General features: G+C 44.1%; 1 protein-coding gene across 1 annotated transcript in view; it reads right to left on the bottom strand.

Annotated features, from left to right (window-relative positions):
* Positions 1-7,654: 7,654 nt before the first annotated feature.
* BVES (blood vessel epicardial substance) overlaps positions 7,655-18,085 on the bottom strand; it is a 29,349-nt gene continuing 18,918 nt past the window's right edge. The window contains exon 7 of the mRNA XM_021693550.1: positions 7,655-7,779. Within this exon, the coding sequence (XP_021549225.1) occupies positions 7,655-7,779 (125 nt within the window). The remainder of the gene's footprint in view (positions 7,780-18,085) is intronic.

The raw sequence follows: 18,085 nt of genomic DNA, 5'->3' as shown, positions 1-18,085 counted from the left end.
AGCTGTGACCAGCAGCTAGGGGAAGAAGCATAGAAGGCCTTTGCTAAAAGCTGAAGGAGAATTTTCTCATGACAGGATGAAGGAGGAGGCTGGGAGAGCTTCAAAATCACTGGGGATATCTCTGTCCCTGGTAAACAGCAAGGAAATATTAACAGTGTCTGACATCCAGCAACCCGCAGGAAGCTGGTATAGGGCAACATTGGGACTGTGAAAATGGCACCAAAGTGGAATGAGAACAAGGCCTAGGAGTAGAGGAAGAGCATCGCTGGAAAGAAAATTATTTTTCAGAGTTGTAAGGTGGAACTAGGAACATGCCCCGAGCAAGCACGTGTCCTTGGGTCCTGTGTGCTCACATGTCAGCCTTGGGACCTTGGGCCAGTCCCTTCTCCTCTCCGCACTCCCCTCCCATGTAAAATGGGAAAGCTAATACCTGTCCTGTCACCTGTCACCTGTCTCGGCAGCGTGGCGGAGGGTTCAGTTACTGAGTGGCTAAGGAAAGGGCTTGGTCAAATTCGACGACGATCTGAAAGGACCTGGAGAATCTGAACGAAAGTCTCTGCTGCGGCCATGATGCAGCACACGACAGGTGCACACGGCAGAAGGTGGGACGTGGGAAGGACCAGCTGGGCAGAGGGTGCTACACTTCAGCTGCGAGGGGCAGTTTATCTTGAGGGCGCTGCCCCAGCAAGAAAATCAGGCATTTCAGGCAGATTGGCGAGTGTGTGATGAGCTCAGAGAGGGGCGAAGAGTCACCGCCCTGGCTAGGGTGCAGAGGGAGAGGGAGTGGACCTGGAAGGGCTTGGTGGCCCCACCCGGAATGCAGGCTTTTCTCTGTAGGTCCTCGTTTCTGTTTTCCAATGGTCACATTACTCTGGTAGCAGCACGAAGATTGACAGGCAAAGGTGAGGCTAGAGGCAAAGAAAGACACCAGGGCTCTAATGCAGGAGCCAGGAGACAGCCCCTGAGGCCAGGTGTGGAGGCGCTTAGAGGATGGTGATGCTTATCATTTCATTTAGAAATAGTAATAATAACTCCATTACATGTTATTATAAAGAACATCTTTTTCTTGAAAAACAGCTATTTATAAAACAAAGCAAAATCAAAAAAGCAAGAAGAGTGGCATTGTTTTACACTTTTGCAAATCTCTTAAAAGTCTGACTTAGAAGACAGCTGGATTCTCACATCTGCTTTTGCATCATTCTGGTGGAAGTATATGAAGACAAACCAGCCTCACACAGATATGTAGTTGGAAAATGGAGGGGTATTTTAGTATCCTTTAGAAGTAATTATGGATATTCTCGATAATACAAGGAAACTCAACAAATGATAGTTTCTTAAAGGTTAATTGCAGGGTGGAATATGAAACCCTATGAATAACCCCTTTGCACTTGGAACAGGTCTTATACCCACAATACTGGCTCACTGGGGCGCCTGGGTGAATCAGTCAGCTGAACAGGGACTCTTGATTTTGGCTTGTAGGATCGAGCCCGGGGTTGGGCTCTGGGATCCACTTGGGGTCTGCTTGAGGTTCTCTCCCTCTGCCCCTCCCCGACTTGTGTGACTGCTCTCTCTTTAAATAAAATCTTTTTTTAAAAAAAGGGAAAAAGAGGGGCACCTGGTAGCTCAGTTGGTTAAGTGTCTGCCTTCAGCTCGGTCCTGCTCCTGGGATCGAGCCCCACGTCAGGTTCCCTGCTCAGTGGAGAGCCTGCTTCTCCCTCTCTCCCTCTGCTTGTGCTCTCTGTCTCTCTCTCTCAGATAAATAAATAAAATCTTTAAAAAAATTTTTTTAGGGCGCCTGGGTGGCTCAGTTGGTTAAGCGACTGCCTTCGGCTCAGGTCATGATCCTGGAGTCCCGGGATCGAGTCCCGCATCGGGCTCTCTGCTCGGCAGGGAGTCTGCTTCTCCCTCTGACCCTCCCCCTCTCATGCTCTCTGTCTCCCATTCTCTCTCTCAGATAAATAAATTAAAAAAAATTAAATTAAAAAAATTTTTTTAAAAAGGAAAAAAAAATACTGGCTCACTGAGTTATAGATTTCCAAATGTTAATATACCTTTTCAAAATAGGAGATTAAAAAGTCCCACTCAGGGCACCTGGGTGGCTCAGTCGTTAAGCGTCTGCCTTCGGCTCAGGTCATGATCCCAGGGTCCTGGGATCGAGTCCCACCTCGGGCTCCCTGCTCGGTAGGAAGCCTGCTTCTCCCTCTCCCACACCCCTGCTTGTGTTCCTGCTCTCGCTCTCTCTCTCTCTCTCTCTCTCTCTGTCAAATAAATAAATAAAATCTTAAAAAAAAAAAAGTCCCACTCACCAAACACACATACACACGCACACACCTTATCAGAAAAATCTTTATATATTGGGAAGCTGTCAAGCTCACAGGTGCTATCTTTAATTCAGAAATCTGTATCTCCAGGACAGTGGGATCATGACCTGAGCTGAAGGCAGACGCTTAATGACTGAGCCACGCAGGGATCAAGTCCCGCATCGGGCTCCCTGCTCGGCGGAAGGCCTGCTTCTCCCTCTCCCACTCCCCCTGCTGTGTTCCCTCTCTCACTGTCTCTCTCTCTCTCTGTAAAATAAATAAATAAAATCTTTAAAAAAAAAAAAAAGAAATCTGTATCTCCAGCCCAGAGCCCTCCACGGAGTTCCAGACTTACTTATCCAACTATCTACTTGACATCTCTCTGCTCTCTCAAAGGCCTCTCAGACTCATCATGACAAAAGTGTACTTGGTCTTTCTGCTCAAACCTGGTCCTGTGCCATGTCCCTAGACAGAGAATCACCAGTAGGAACTGGAGGCAGAGATCTCTGAGATGCTCTCTCCCTCACTACATCTGCTCCCACAAACCCATGCCTGAGTCCTATCATGGCTAAGTGCTATTATGATGCGCTGTAGTTCACAGGAAACCCCCAACAGGACATAGACGGAAACTCTTAGGTCACACATCACAGGCTTAGGAAAGGGAAAGCTGGGGTGCCTGGCTGGCTCATTTGGTGGAGCATATGACTCTTGATCTTAGGGTTGTGAGTTTGAGCCCCACATTGGGTGTACAGATTACTTAAAAATAAAAAAATAAAAAATAAAGGGCGTCTGGGTGGTTCGATCAATTAAGCGTTTGCCTTTGGCTCGGGTCATGATCCCAGGACCCTGGAATCAAGCCCCACGTAGGGCTCCCTGCTCAGTGGGGAGTCTGCTTCTCCCTCTTCCTCTGCCCCTCTCCCCACTCATGTGCTCTCTCTTTCAAATAAATAAATATCTTAACAAAAAATAAAAATAAAAAAGGAAAGGGAAAACTGCTCCACAGTTAGCTCAGCAAGAAGTTCAGGGCTCAACACCTGACTCTAGGTTTAGGTGACATGGCTTATTAAGCGACAGAATTAATTCTTTTTGTGGCAGTATAAGATGCCCCTTCCATTTGGGTCTGGTCCTGGGGCTGATCAGGACAAGTTTGTTGGGTGCCAAGGACCTGTTACTAAGGGACAAGAGATGTGCTCTCAAACTCCCGTTCCGCTTTCTAGGACAGATGATGGAAGAATGGGAAGACGGTCCCTCTTTCCCACCACAGAATAGATCCAGGGGAGATCTTCTGACTCCTTGTGTTGTTAAACCTTATGAAACTAGAAGGGAATGTTCAAATGAGGAGGAATAAAAAGTTGAAACCTATATAGCCCCACAGTGAAACTCGGAAGGCTTCTCAGTTGCTGCATCCAGTCAAGACTGTCTTGCTGCCTCTTGTCATGGCCGAAGGCAGCCAAGATGGCAGAGCTTTGAAATTAAGTGGAACTGACCCAAGACCATCCCCTTTGTAAACCAGAGCAACTCCCACAACCTGAGGGTAAATGAACTAACCCCCGCCTTTAGGCATGGAGTCAGAGCAAATCAGCTAGCTATATGTAAGAGGAATGAAGGGCAGATATGCAGTTTCTAAGTAAGAAATTTATTTGATCAAATGACAGTATATGAAGATATTTTCAACTATAAGGCTCTATTCGGACAAAATTTCAATTGATTATGAAGTAAATGGTATCAATGTCAATGGCACCTAAAAACAGAAAGAATGAATTTCCTATAAATGTGTCTGTATAAAGCATTCATAAAATCCTCATGTACTTTAAAACTAGGTTGCAAGTATAACAGATTCACCTATAAATAGTACCTAAAAGCAGGTTTCCGAAATGACACAATATGTCATTACACACAGGGTATCCGGGGCTCCCAGGAGAAGCAAAGAAAGGCTGTCCGTGAGGAAATGTGTCATCCCTGGAGCAAAACTGAAGTGTTTGCACACTGCAGCCTCGAGTTCCCTACCCACTAGTCTGTCCTTTCAGGTCCTCGGGAATTGCAATTAAACAGGTGGGAATTTCTATCACCCTCATTGGAAAAAATTAAAAAATGAGGTTGGGAAACCAGGGTTGGAAAAAAGGGAGGGGAAATAGAGGCATGGCAAGGTCCGAGGTTTCTGCAAAGCAGCTTTAGAAATGTCCAAAGAAATGGATACAAGAAATAAATAAATGTGAATCCTCAGAGCTGCTCCCTGGGGTCCACAGGGAGGAGGGCACCACACAGCACCCGGGCGGGCGAGCACAGGCTGACCCGCACGCCCAAGCGCTTGCTGGGGGTGCCACCCACTCGCTGGCAGGATGATTTTCCCTGGAGGCTGGAGTCATTCCCCAGGTGCACCAGGGACAGGGCAGAATGTGTAGGTCACATCAACTTTCCCCAAAGATTTTTTTCCAGCATCCAAGAGGGCTCTGCCTTTGGGGCCAGGAGAGGACCTGGGAGGCAGGAATTGGCAGTTCCAAGTTATAAAACCAGAAAAGCTTCAGACATGTGGAAGGAAAACCAGATAGGAAGGCGGTGTCTCCCAGGGTGCAGACTATTGGCAGCGAAGCACAAAGGTGTCCGATGGTGAAAGGGCAACGGAACCATAGGGAGCAGTGAAAAAGATCCCAGAAAGCAACGGGTGGTAACTGACAATTATATAGCACCCATTATTACTAATTTAAGATATATAAACATCATTGGGTTTCTATCTAGTATCTGTGCTATTATTTTATAAATATAAATATGAGGGCTTTCAAAATATTACAAATGATGCATACATTCTGGTATAAATGTTACAATCCTGATTCATACAACAGACTCGATGTTACATTTAAACCTAGTAGATGTGGGGTTATATATAGAATAATTTTCGCAGATCATTTTCTGAAGCTTGGTCACACAGCTAAGTGAACACCAAAAAGCACAGGAAGCGTCGTATTGGTGGCTTTGGCAGCAAACATGTTTTTTTTTTGGTCCATGTATTTATGCCTTTACACAAAGATACGTTTGTTCACTTGTATAAATGAATTCAGAGCCAACCATAGGAGATCTTACACTTAAAACTCTTTTCTGTTTTCTTATCTGCTTCTTTGCTATCAAGTCTACGTGGGAGGGCTACTCAGTGGCTTGCATCTCCTTTCCTCCCAGCCACATTGTCTTCCTTAGACATGTGTATTTAAAAATAGTTTCATGTTTCCCATTCAGGCTACATGGCTCTTCTCAGATTCATAAGCTTGAGATGACAATCTTCATTATGAATGACACTGACGTGCGTGCACACACACACATGGGTTTTAATAAAAACAGTAAATGAATTCCGATCAAGTTTTAGCAGCGTGCCTTTAAAAATGTTTCTTCCCAGCGCTGCAGAAAATACCCTCTAAACACATGCATGTGGATCGTTAGAGAGGACCCTTCCCGCTGTCTCATCATGGCAAAGTGAGACACACCAGAAGGTGGGTCAGGCTAAGAAACCCCAAGCTTCTGTGGATCCACAGAACATTGAAGATGTGGCCTCAGCAGAATCTAAAATTACTTTCTCTTCAGGGAAGGGTGTCGTATCTAATTACTCTATAGAGTGATTTTGTAAATTAGTCTTCTGCATGTGGAAACTAAATGGTCTACGTGACCCTACCCAGACAGTTAGAGGACGCAGGACCAGCTCCATTACGTTATGGTTACTGCACGTGGGATCTCAGGCACAGCAAGGGACCGAATGAATCTTCACAGTCTTAAAGCCAAGGTTAAGTCCATTCACCTGTGTTTCATTTCCCCCAAATAAATTTATAATTTAGGAAACTGAAGAGGCCACGCTAATCGTGAAGTGAAATCAGCCTTTTCACTGTGGTGTTAATAAGGCAACATCTGATAAAGATGTTAGGAGCTGGATTCCCAGTCTGTGGAAATTTTCTTAGGAGTGACCGAGCATGTAAATTTAACTCAAGTGAAATTACTAAAATAATTAGCCTAAAATGGATTTAGGAAAGTGAGGTGACCCTTGAGTAGCTTATCTAACCTTCTCTGACAGAAATCACCTTTTGACAAGACAGGCTGCTTTGGGCTCACCTTACCTGAAAGTAATTTCATTGGGAACTTTTCTTAGCCATTTACTATAACAGGGGACTGACTCAAGTTGGTTCTAGTGGATAAAATAAAATCAGCGTGATGTATGATATAGCATAGTCGATCAATGGGCTTCACCCATTTGAGTGCCACAGTCACCCTGACCAGTCTGACTGATGATTTCAGCAAACTTCTCATTTCCCACCAGCCGAATACCCCGGTTTCCTGAAACATGATTCCAGTAGGAAAGAGAGATTTACAATCAAGGCCCTCACAGCAACATCTAGGTTGGGTGCCCATGGCATGGCTTATGGGAAACTGCCCCCAAAGCTGTGTTTACATTTGCGAACCTGGCCCTGGGTATTTGGTACACATTTTAAGGAGACACCTATGGCTCTGGAGGAACCGCCTGAAACTTCAGACCACAGGATGAAAATGCTCTTTCACTCACTTCCTTCTGTGACACTTGTTTAATCACTTGACTCCCTACCCCAAGTAAAGTGTTCCCCACACCAGGGTGTGTGGGGACAAGATGGCTCCAAATCACAGGTGAGCTGAGTTTTGCTGCAGGTCAAGCTAAATTCAGAACTGCTTCCATCTGTTATCTTTCCAGCTTTGGTTTCCAGACGCGATTACACACAGCATAATATAAGGGTAATGTGAGCAAAGGTTGATGAGTTTTGCTCATTATCCAGCTCTCTACACAATGCCCAAATAAGTAAGGTGATCTAGTGGAGTAATGTGTTTGGCCTGGGAGAATAAACACCAGCCAAATCACATCTTTATAATCTTCTAGCTTCAAAATTCAGTTGAACAAGGCCTGAGACTCCCTGCCTGTTTAATGATACCTCAACCTCAATTTCAAACTTACCCTGTTTGCTAAGACTATCAAATGGACGACCCCATTGCCACAGTGGAGAAAAAACTATTCGTTAGAAAAATGAACCACAACTCAGAAAAAATAAGTGAAAAGGCATTTGCATTGACAGAGTGCTAAGTTAAAACAATAATATATCTAGAAAACACTGTGAAAATATATATCTCAAAATAGAACTAGGTTTAGTCAGAAGGCTCAGTAAAATAATTGCTTAAAAAGCTGATTAATAAAAGGAGAGCTCAAATAACCTTCCCATTTTCTGACCCTCACTTTCCTGCCCTCAGACTATCAGTGCTATAGCAGACTAATCAAAAAGCCATGAAGAAGTGCTGGTATTTTCAGGGTCTCTTCAAGACAATTTCCATCTTGGTCACTTGACCTCTCTCTCTGATCAAGGCAACTGATGGACTTTCAGTGCATTTGGAGACACGGGCTCAAAGACCTCGTCGTCATCTTCCACCCCTTCTTCGATTGGTTTCATCTTGGTGGAGCCCCGCTGGTGTGGGGACGGCACATCTGTCAAAGACACAGAGAGGAAAACCACTTAATGTCCAGCCTGCCCTGATGTTGGTATGATGTATCAATGAGAAACTCCAGCTGGAAAGTAAAACTCTCTGGGACTCTATCGCTAGCACCAGGAATGCAATTTCCCTAAATATTGTATTTTCAATTCAGCATTTCAAGAAAATGACGAAGTCAAGAAATGATTCTCAGTCCTGAGAACAGACATGGAATGGATTCCAGTGCACACGTTTGGATGATAGAAGCTTCTCAAACATATGCACTTTCCAGTGGGTTGCGTTGCCCTAAAGTCTGATTAGGACTCAGAATGCCTGTTCCTGCATTAATAGCATACATGGTGACGCCAGTTCCTCAACAGCTGATTGAACTCCTAATTTCCCTAAAGAAGAGTTCCGTCCTAAAGCTGTGGAAGCTAACACCATCTGTAGCACCACCACTGGCCAGTCACTGCCAGGACTGATATGGGAGCGGGAGGAATGGGAGAGGGGGAGGGGGGAGGGAGGGGGGGAGGGGAGGGGGGCGAGTCCAGGCACACAGGAAGGAAAAGCCAGGTGAAGAAAATACAACCCCAAGGAGCAGAGGGGGCAGGAACATCCCTAAAGCCTTTTATATCCAAGGAGTCAAGTGATAAAGGGCTCGGTCCACCCCCCCTTTGTTCATGCGTGGGACACCACGATCGATAAAGAGAAAAAACGTGCTTTAAAAGTAAGAGTAGAAGTTACTATAGATGGGCACATAGACTTCTCAAGTGCTTGATAAGCAGCTCCCAGGACAGCATAAACACCCCTCCACAACGTTCCCACATTCAATGTCAGGATTCGTTCTGTCAGGGTCCCTGTCTGCCCCGCCCACAGCCACGTGGTGCCCTTGCTGCCCTCCAACAGGGCAGAATGGTATTCCGTCAATCGGTCAATCAGCAAATACTGACCTCAGGCCCGGCGTAAGGTTGGTAATGGAAGAACAATGGTTGAAACCCAACTCTTCAAATACTTGGTATAGAGCACAGGGGGGTAGTGGGACCCCACTAAGATGCGTAGCAGAACTGCTACAAGAACTTTACAGAGATCACCTGTTAGTCCCTGCTGACAGCAGATGCTGTGGGCGAGCAGCACGGGCAGGGGACCTGCAGAGCCACACAGCCCCAGGGGAGGCAGCACGCACCGAGCTCAAGGCCCCAGGCGCAAAACACAGCTCCCGGGTTCAAAACCCTGCTCTGCTGCTCCCTAGCTGTGTGATCCGCACTCCATCACTAAGCCTCAGTTTCCATATCTGTAGAAGGGAGGGAGATAATCCCAGGGCCCACCTAGTGCTGCTGTTGGGGGATAAAACACAATAACCGGGTCACGGACTCAGCAGGGTGCTGGGCACACAGAAAATGCCGCTCCATGTTTATTACGAACTGCATGGTCCCAGGCACGCTTCGGGCAGATGCTGCTCCCAACAGCCACAGCTTCCGACATAAAAAAGATAGATATGAGTTAGACTGGCCTGGGCTTTGGTATAGTTGATGTGTTTGCTGTGCCAACATGGAAATTGTTCACTTTCAAGCATTTACAATCAGTTCAAATACTGAGTTTCTTGAAAGACAACGACGGACATCAACTGTAGAGAATGAGCCTCTATTAAAAGGACCCAGGAACACAATTCTGTCACGGAGCAGCACGGCGCGGCAGAATCATCCAGGCAAGTCTTTGAGCCTTTTCTCGCAGGCGAGAGCACAACCACCAACCACAACCTCCAATTTGCATGTCTACTCAAGTGGCAACGAATACAATCCGTGTGAGCTTGGGCAAGTTACTTCACTTCTCCCTGCCTCAATTTCCCTATCTGTAAAATAGGAAGCATGCTCTTATCTACTTCATATGGTTGTTAAGAGGACTAAGTGGCTGACTGTTTGTATAGTTCTTACCTCAGTGCCCGGGATGCAATAGTCATTTTGTCAGTTTGTAAGTTAATGAAACGAGTTATTAATACAGTCTATGGAGGGCAATGGACTAAGTAATTAGAAAATTTGTTAAAATTCATGATCACCGGTAGGAATGGCGAATAAAAACAAGCGGGACTTGTACTTGAATGGGGATTTATGTTTCTCTATCGAAACGGTCCCATGTGCAGCAAAATTGTCTTAAAAAAATAGCCATGGCTTCCGTCATATGTCTAGCCTCCAGTTATGACTGAGCCTCATAAAACATTAACTCAGGCTGAGTATTTGCAGTCAGATAAAAACTCTCCGAACAAACAACAAGATGGCATGTCTAAGAGCATTAAACTGAATCAATAAGGTAGAGCATTCAGACATGATTGTATAACACCCGTAAAAGAAACACACCCACTTTATTTTGACTGGGGAAGTGGGACTCATTGCTCTGGTTTTAGCCCATCTATCAAAACAGGATCCTACGGCTGCCATCTACATCGGGGTCAGAAGTTCTTTGCCTTCTCAGTTCCATCACCAATCGGTGCATTTTCCCACTGAGAGAGAATGAAGAGAGGACCCACGACAACTGGAAATGACCTGGTGAAAACCTTCCAAGGACTTTCAACTTCTCTGTGAAAGAATTTGTCTGTTCCCCAGTACATTTGCCGGGGCCAAGGAAGAGCTGTGGTGCTTCCTACATAGCATTAAAAAGACAGTGGTGTGGGAGTCATTCACAGTCGTGGGGTGACACCCAGGGGTCTCCAAGTCGGGCCTCCTTCCTCTTCCAGTCCAACCTCTGGCAAACTCACTGCTCCCCAAATCCAACTCATCCTTTCCCTCTTCTCTTGCTTTTCTCCTCGCCTGGAGTGGCCTCTCCACTCCCATCCCTACCCATCAAATTCCTATCCATTCCTCAAGGTCAAGGTCAAGGTCAAACCCCACCTCCTTCATCTGGAGTCTTCCCTAATTCCTTATGTGGAAAGATTCTATTCCCTAGAGACCGACAACTCGTTCTGTAGTTCATTGTGATCAGAAGTACCTGCCTCTGTCCCTTACTGGAAAATGAGCATCTTGCGGGCTGTAACCACACCCTCTCCTGTCCTGAGAAGTAGCCCCCATGTAGCCAGGTCCTTGATAATTACTTAGTACATGAAAATAATTACTTAGTCCATGAAACTCCACATGAGGCCTTCAGAAGGCTGAGCCTGAGGACGAGGGAAAGACACACAGCCATCCCCTTTCATCTCGGATGGGTCAGTTCCCCACCTGTATTTCTCATGTGCAGGCGGTCTCAGGTTACAGTAAAACCTCACTCTGAAAAGGGACTGTTATTACTATATGCTGTGTCATGTTCCCTGGGGAAATCATTGTCATATAATTGACTTCAATTATATGACAGTAGGTTATAGGAGTGCATACAGCATGGGCAAGAGCGCCGTCCCCTCAAGTAAACATCGGTAGGCTCGGCCGTATCATCACCGGCCACGAAGTTTTCATCCAATCAGCAAAAAGTGCCCCTGAGTGATGACAAGGCATCAGAGGCTGGGTTAAATGTTGGGGAACTGAAAGTCTCTGACTCGATCTTATTTTGTTTCTCAGGAACTCAGTGCACTTTTCAGAGCAACTCGTGCTCACCACATCCATACAATTTTTCTGCTTTATACTCAGAAGCTAAAGCAAAGACAACCTGGAGAGCCTGTGAAGGAAAGGCGAGTGGGGCAGCTGTGGTGTTCAAACGCCTTCCTCACCAGGAAGGGGGCCACCTCGGCAGGGTCCCATTCTGGCAGGATAGACTGCGGGCCCTGACAGCCAGGCAAGATTGCATATTCCTGCTACCGTTCTTTGCACAGGATACTAGATTCACTCTCCTTTCAGGTTTCGTGGCTGGGTTAGAGTGCACAGACCCCTCTGGTCCCAGTTCCCACAGCAGCGCCTTGCTGTCCTTCCTTCCCTCCGCCCCACCGCCCCACCCCCAGCAGATGCACTGGAAGGCAACGGGAACTGGGCCTACCTGGTAACCACTGGAAGCTACCTGGTGCCGGCTGGCTGCCTGACCCCTCCATAGGAGTCAGGGTCGCAGAGAGTGCCCACACTTTGTCCCAACCTCAGTTGGCCTGGGCCTCCTGTACCCCTGAAGGCCAAGGGTGATGGTCACCTGGTCTACCTGCGGATCTGTCACTGTTGTGGCCAGGAGAAAGTCAGACTCTGAGGAGCAGGAACTCACTTGCCCTAGATCTGATGCTCTCCAACTTTGACCAGACACCTGCTGGTTCGGTGGAAAGACTCAGTCACCATCACTATGCTGCTAGAAACAATTTCTTTGTCCACTAATAAATCTAAGCCCAATCTGGAGTGTGCACAACAACAAAACCCCCCAAAACTATAAAAAAAGAAGAGAGCATATTCTGCTTCAAGGGAACTATCTTACATTTCCCAAGTTGAACATTAATAAATTCTTTCTACAAGTTTGCCTGGTTTTTCATTAATTTTATGCAGTGATGCATCATCAGAAATTTGCCCAGAAGGCCCAAACCTACCTAGATGTAAGAGCATGAGGAGAGGAGAGAGGAAGAAATTGAACTTATCTTTAGTTAAGTGCTTTTTCAAATTACTTTTGTCCCTCAAGGTTATTACTATGGGGTACATGACCTCTGTATGATGCTTTACTTTTCACTTATTCCAAATTCTAGGCAGGCAAATAATTCCATATCCATAAATTTTCCAGAAAGCTGATTTCTATCCTTCCTCTATTAAAACCACTTCTATAGTTGGGAAACAGAAGTGGTTAACTATATCCTTTGGTATTTATTATAATTAAGAAGAAATAATTAGCATTATTTTTTGCTATTAGCTATAATTATCTCCTTCTTGGCTCTGGGTGCCAATTAACACAGTTTATTATAAAAGTATGTAAAACAAATAGTCTCAGACTGAACCGCAATCCAGATTTATCAGGTGTGAAATTGTTAAACGGTTATGTCGAGAGTTACTGTTGCTGGGGGATGTTTCATATTACACCAAGTGGCAAAAAATCTTCTGTCAGAAAGACTTCTACATCCCTCCCGTAGATACCAGTGCCCTGAGAAGGCACAGTCAGCAGTGCAGAATTTCCTCTGAGCTGTACACCACGTTCGGCGTGTTCAGCTGAGAGAGAGAACAGTAATCCTGAGAGGAAGAGAGAAAAACTCAAACTCAAAAATAGGAGCTTTGAGCACATGTAGAAGAGAGAGGCTTAGCAGTAAGAGCCCTGAACCAAACAGTGGACGCTTCCACTCCTGTCAGATCATAGAGGGTGACAACACTGTGGACGCCCACTGGAAGATTTGGACCTGGGAAGTCTAGTCTCTCCTCAGCAGTCCTGTTCGGACAGCAGCTGGTGCTGGCTCCTCGCTGAGGAGGAGTCTGTATGGAGGCCCACTGCGCATGCTGCAGGTTGTTGCCTGCCAGGGCAAGCGAGTCGTGGGCCTCTGTGAGGACAAGCTTAGCCTGCCCCACCAGACCCTTTCCTGTCTTCCTAAGGTCCCGAGTCAAAGAACCACAGGAAGAGTTTTTACATTCAGACTAGTGGAGCTCTTATCTAACAGTCAAAATTCTAGTATCCAGAGTAGTGAAAAATGAGCTAAGAGAAATTTCCTTTGACAGAACTCTGTCCTTATTAAGCTTATTCTATTTCAGTGTGCTTCTAATTACATGAGGGCCCCAGGGCGTCTCTTAGAAGTCAAAGTAAACAGACATATTTGTTGGGCTTAAATCCAGAGTGAAGGTCACACCCCCATTCTAGAGAATGAATAAGCAATCTCAGGTTTGATCTCCCAATAAATAGAATATCACGATATGAAATTTGTCAAGTGACTTTTCTCTCTGCTTAAGATACACATTTTTTATAAAGGGGGAACACTTTGGTAAACTATCTAATATAATGTTATATGATTTTTTCCCCTTTATTCTGTTAACTTTGATGACATTTCCCTCATTCCTTTCAAAGTGTTCTTATTTTTTTAATGTTTAACCATCTGGCCAAATGCTTTAGCAAGTAATTAAAAACCTTACAAAGGGTTTAGAATTTTAATTAGATTATACAGTTTTTGATGAATGGGGATAGGGAAGGATTTAATGGCTTCGTTGTTAGAGAGGATTATCATCCCTTTTCCTGCCTTGCCCATGTATATCATAAGATTTTTTTAAATTGAGGAGACTGAGTTTGGATTGAAACTTTCTGAAAAATAATGATGAAGGGTAGATATAGCTTTTATCCTTAATTTCCCTTAGAGAAACTAAGGCACCAGCATTGAGGGACTCAACCAAAGAAATGTACAAATTATGGCAAATAGAGAGGTTGGAGGTGAGTGGTTCCCATGAGGAGGTTTTCTCTAGCCCAACAGGTCATTTCTAGATCAATTGGTAACTACCCACATGGGTGCTCGGGGTGTTGAGCTGCCTGGCAATAGGTGTGAGCAGCAGAGGAACAGTGGAAGTCCTGCAGCCCCTTCCTGCCCACAAGGAGAAACCTGTAACATCATGGGGATGGCGAATAAACTCAGAGGAATGCGGAAGGCAGTTCCAGGATTGTAGCTGTGCGCAGACCCAGACAACAACTAGCCCAGGATGAGATAGGAGAATGGAAGGTTCTGTGAGGAAGGTCTCTAAGATAAACGGGACACAGAATTGATGTACTGAGAGACTACAGATATAAGAAAAAAAAAATGCAAGGATGAAGAGAAAAAAGGCAACTAGAAATATCTATAAAGACAAAAAGCAGTATGAGAAGGCATGGCTCAAAAAAGAAACAACTGCTCCAAGACTTTAAGAAGAACAAATTGGATTTCAATTAAAAGACAGAATGAATAAGAAACTACAAGATACTAGGGACATGGTGAATAAAATGGCTCCCAAAGCAAGACAATAAAAAACCTCCGGGGGAAAAAAAAGTAAAGTCAAGTATGAAGTAAACTGTGGCATGATTTTTGTGTTGTATATGAAAGGAGAATCCATTTGTACTTGATATTAGAAACAGTCTTCTTTGAACAGAACAGGAATCATGACTTTATAACTAAAAAGAAAGAAATGTAGTCACAGTCCACTATTTGGTTCTGAATAAAGCAAAATAATGTCAACATTGTTTATTTGCTTAAGCTTTGCAAAACAAATCATAGAGAAAGCAAGGAAGACCTAACTGTTGTTACAAAAAAAAGAACAGAGTACTTAATACCACTGAATTGTACACTTAGATATGGTTAAGATGGTAAATTTGATGTTACATGTATTTTATGACAATAAAAATATTTTGGAAAAAAAGAGATAACAGAATATACTTGTTATCAATCTTGATTGTTTAAAAGTTAAGGAAGAGACCTACAACAATGTAAAGGTAGAAGGGGAAAGAATAAGAAAGGGTAGAGAGGCTAATGTCCTCACCTTTAAAACTGCTGCAGACAGAAAACAAAATGGAGGTTTAAGTATATTATTTAATGTTATAAAGGTAAATAATAAAAGAATAAAAACTAGCGATATCACCAAATTGATCAGAAGGGGAAAGGGAAGTTAAAAGGGAGTTAAGTTAGGTAGTAGATAAACGTTAAGTGGATAAATCAATAAATAATAGGACAGTATTTAGCATTTTGGAAAAAATTGTTCCAAAGTGATTGCTTGTAGTGAGCAATTAGATTGGAGGGGGTTAGTTCTTTTCATTGAAAGTTTTTGTTTTTTTTTTTTACTATCCGTTATCTGTGTGTATATAAACTTGTTAATTTTTTAAAAAGTATTTTTATTTATTTTTGAGAGAGAGAGAGAGAGAGAAAATGGGGGGGGGGGAGGAGCAGAGAGAGAAAGAAGAAAGCTCCCTCATGAGTAGGGAGCCTGACGCAGGACTGGATCCCAGAGTCCTGGGATCGAGCCCTGCATCGGGCTCCCTGCTCAGTGGGAAGCCTGCTTCTCCCTCTGCCCCTCCCCCCGACTTGTGGGCTCTCTCTCTCTCTCTCAAGTAAACAAATAAAATCTTTAAAAAAATGTATAACTGTATAAAGTCCCTTTACCATCATTTTACAGAGAAAACACTTTGAGGATAGAAGGCAGTGAACGGATTGGTGATGACAGGAGTTCTGGAGACAGAGAGCACAGGCCCTACTGGCTGGGGGACCAGGGACTCAGAGGAAATAAATGTCCTAGTTCTCAACCCTAAAAGGGGAAAACACCACACCAACCTGACTGGGTGGGTGTGAAGATTAAATGCACATGGTCAGGATGTGTCAGCTGCGATAGGAGGGGCTGAACATCCCTAACCAAATTTACATTCCCAAATGGATATGGATATCCATCCATAGGGTAAAAAGCAAAACAAGAACTTATAACAAATTCAACACTTCTTTGTTTCAGAGCTAGCCCAGTGGCCTTGACCCCAATACTTAGCCTCCCTCAGCTGCTCCTTACTTTACATACAAAGTGGGAGCACTGCTTTTCTCTAGCCATCTTGGTGGATCTGAGAACTGTTCCCTCAGTATTCCTGCTGCCTGTCCCCAACTCCTCTCTACTTCTCCAGATAATTCACGTAAAGCTTGTTGTTTATTTGTCTATTGCTATTCGTAGGGCTAATGGAATACAAATTGAGTTGAACAGGTTATTTCATGAAAGCAGCCTTGAAACTGAGACTGCCGTCTTGGTTTTTGTATCTTTCCAGGTAAATAAATGGGCAAGAAAGCTGACAGAAACTCATTATGTCAGATACGCTGCTCGTCTTTGCAGATTAGAATACTAACCAGATGCAAGCTCACTTAAAGCATATTTGTGCAACTAGGTCACGTGAAATTAGGAGATCGTCCAGAATGCCATCTTGACATTAATAACAAAAAACATTTGAAAAGATTTTTTTCTCAGTAAAAAAACCTCACTCTAAATATTTCATAGTGTCTTTAAAAGTCATACATTTTAATTATAATTTCTGAAAAAAATACATGGTTTAAACTAACAAAAGCTTTCAAAGACGAGTTCCAACAGAATGCATTGCCTATAAAACCTCAGGATTTAAAAAAAAACAAACAACCACAACAATAGGTTATTTAACCCCAATTAACTAAAATAAAGTTCAAAACTTTTAAGGAAACAGAACATGGCCTCCTGTTGCCATGACGACGCCTGTGCCCGGGACTGCTTGTCAGTGATGCACCTGCCAAGTCCGATCAATCTGTATGCGTGTGTGTTTTCTACAGCACACGTAGGAGCTAAACCTCATAAGGAGGAGGAGATGGCAAGGCAGTCTGATGAGCACCACGGGGCAGGAGCAGAGAGGGGAGCTTATAGCCACAGAAGGGCACGCAATCCTTCCCACATGCCCAGCACGGCCCATCCTTTCTGGTCCTTCTGCCTCACAATCACGCTTCCAAACACGAAACAAGTAAATGAAGCCACAGGAAAGTGAAAAGGAGCTAAGTGGATTATGGGCTACTGAATAATTAGGAAGGAAGCAATTTTTCTCGGACTATCTCATTAGTTTACTTTCTTGTCTTCAGATGATAATTTGACGTGGAATACAGAGTCTGTGCAGCAAAGAGTAGAGATCTGGCTCTGGACTTAGCATCATGTGATATACGTAAAAAATAGAGCACAACGTAAGAAATGGGATCAGCAGCAATCTCTTTTCGTGCCTTCACCAGAATCTACGCAAGCCTGGAGATCTACCTACCAGTAAATGGGAAATACAAGCAACCACCATGGGGCTGCACTCAGCAAAATTCCAGACTGTAGGGAGGGACTCCTACTCCTCACTATTCAGAGCATGGTTCAGGGGCCAGCCACATCAGCACCCCTGGGGCACTTGTTAATCAGGGGGACGCCAGGTCCCACCCCAGTCTTCTGCATCAGAATCTGTAATAAAATCTCCAAGTGATTCATATGCACAATTACATTTAAGAATCAAGTTTCTACAGGACAAACAAAACAAGACAAAACAAAACAAAAATGCAAACACACACACACACACACACACACACACGGAAAGAGAGATGGAAGGGGAGCCCAGAGATTCAGAGACTTTTCAACCAAATGGAATGGGTACATGCTGATCCTGATTTGAAAAATAATTATGGGAAATGTTGATATGGATTTTAATATTTAAATCTACTTCTGTATTTGAGTTGATGACTAGAATGAATAATGTAAAACTTGCTTAATTAGGAAAATATATAAAATAAATATAATTCTTATAGAGCAGCATTGCTTGTAATTCTGGAAGGACATATGAGGCGAAGTGAAAGCTAACCAAATGCTAAATGACCAGAGGACATTACTGGATAATTTAAATGCTCCTATGTAGAACCGCCCCCCCCCCCCCCGCCCCCATACAATGAATAAGGCAAGAATTTTCATTGAAATGGAAATCAACGGGTCTGT

This window comes from Neomonachus schauinslandi, chromosome 8 (genome assembly GCF_002201575.2).
Source record: "Neomonachus schauinslandi chromosome 8, ASM220157v2, whole genome shotgun sequence".
Classification (NCBI taxonomy): Eukaryota; Metazoa; Chordata; class Mammalia; order Carnivora; family Phocidae; genus Neomonachus; species Neomonachus schauinslandi.
The sequence above is the reverse complement of the archived record's forward strand: the minus strand, read 5'-3'. Positions and strand labels throughout refer to the sequence as shown.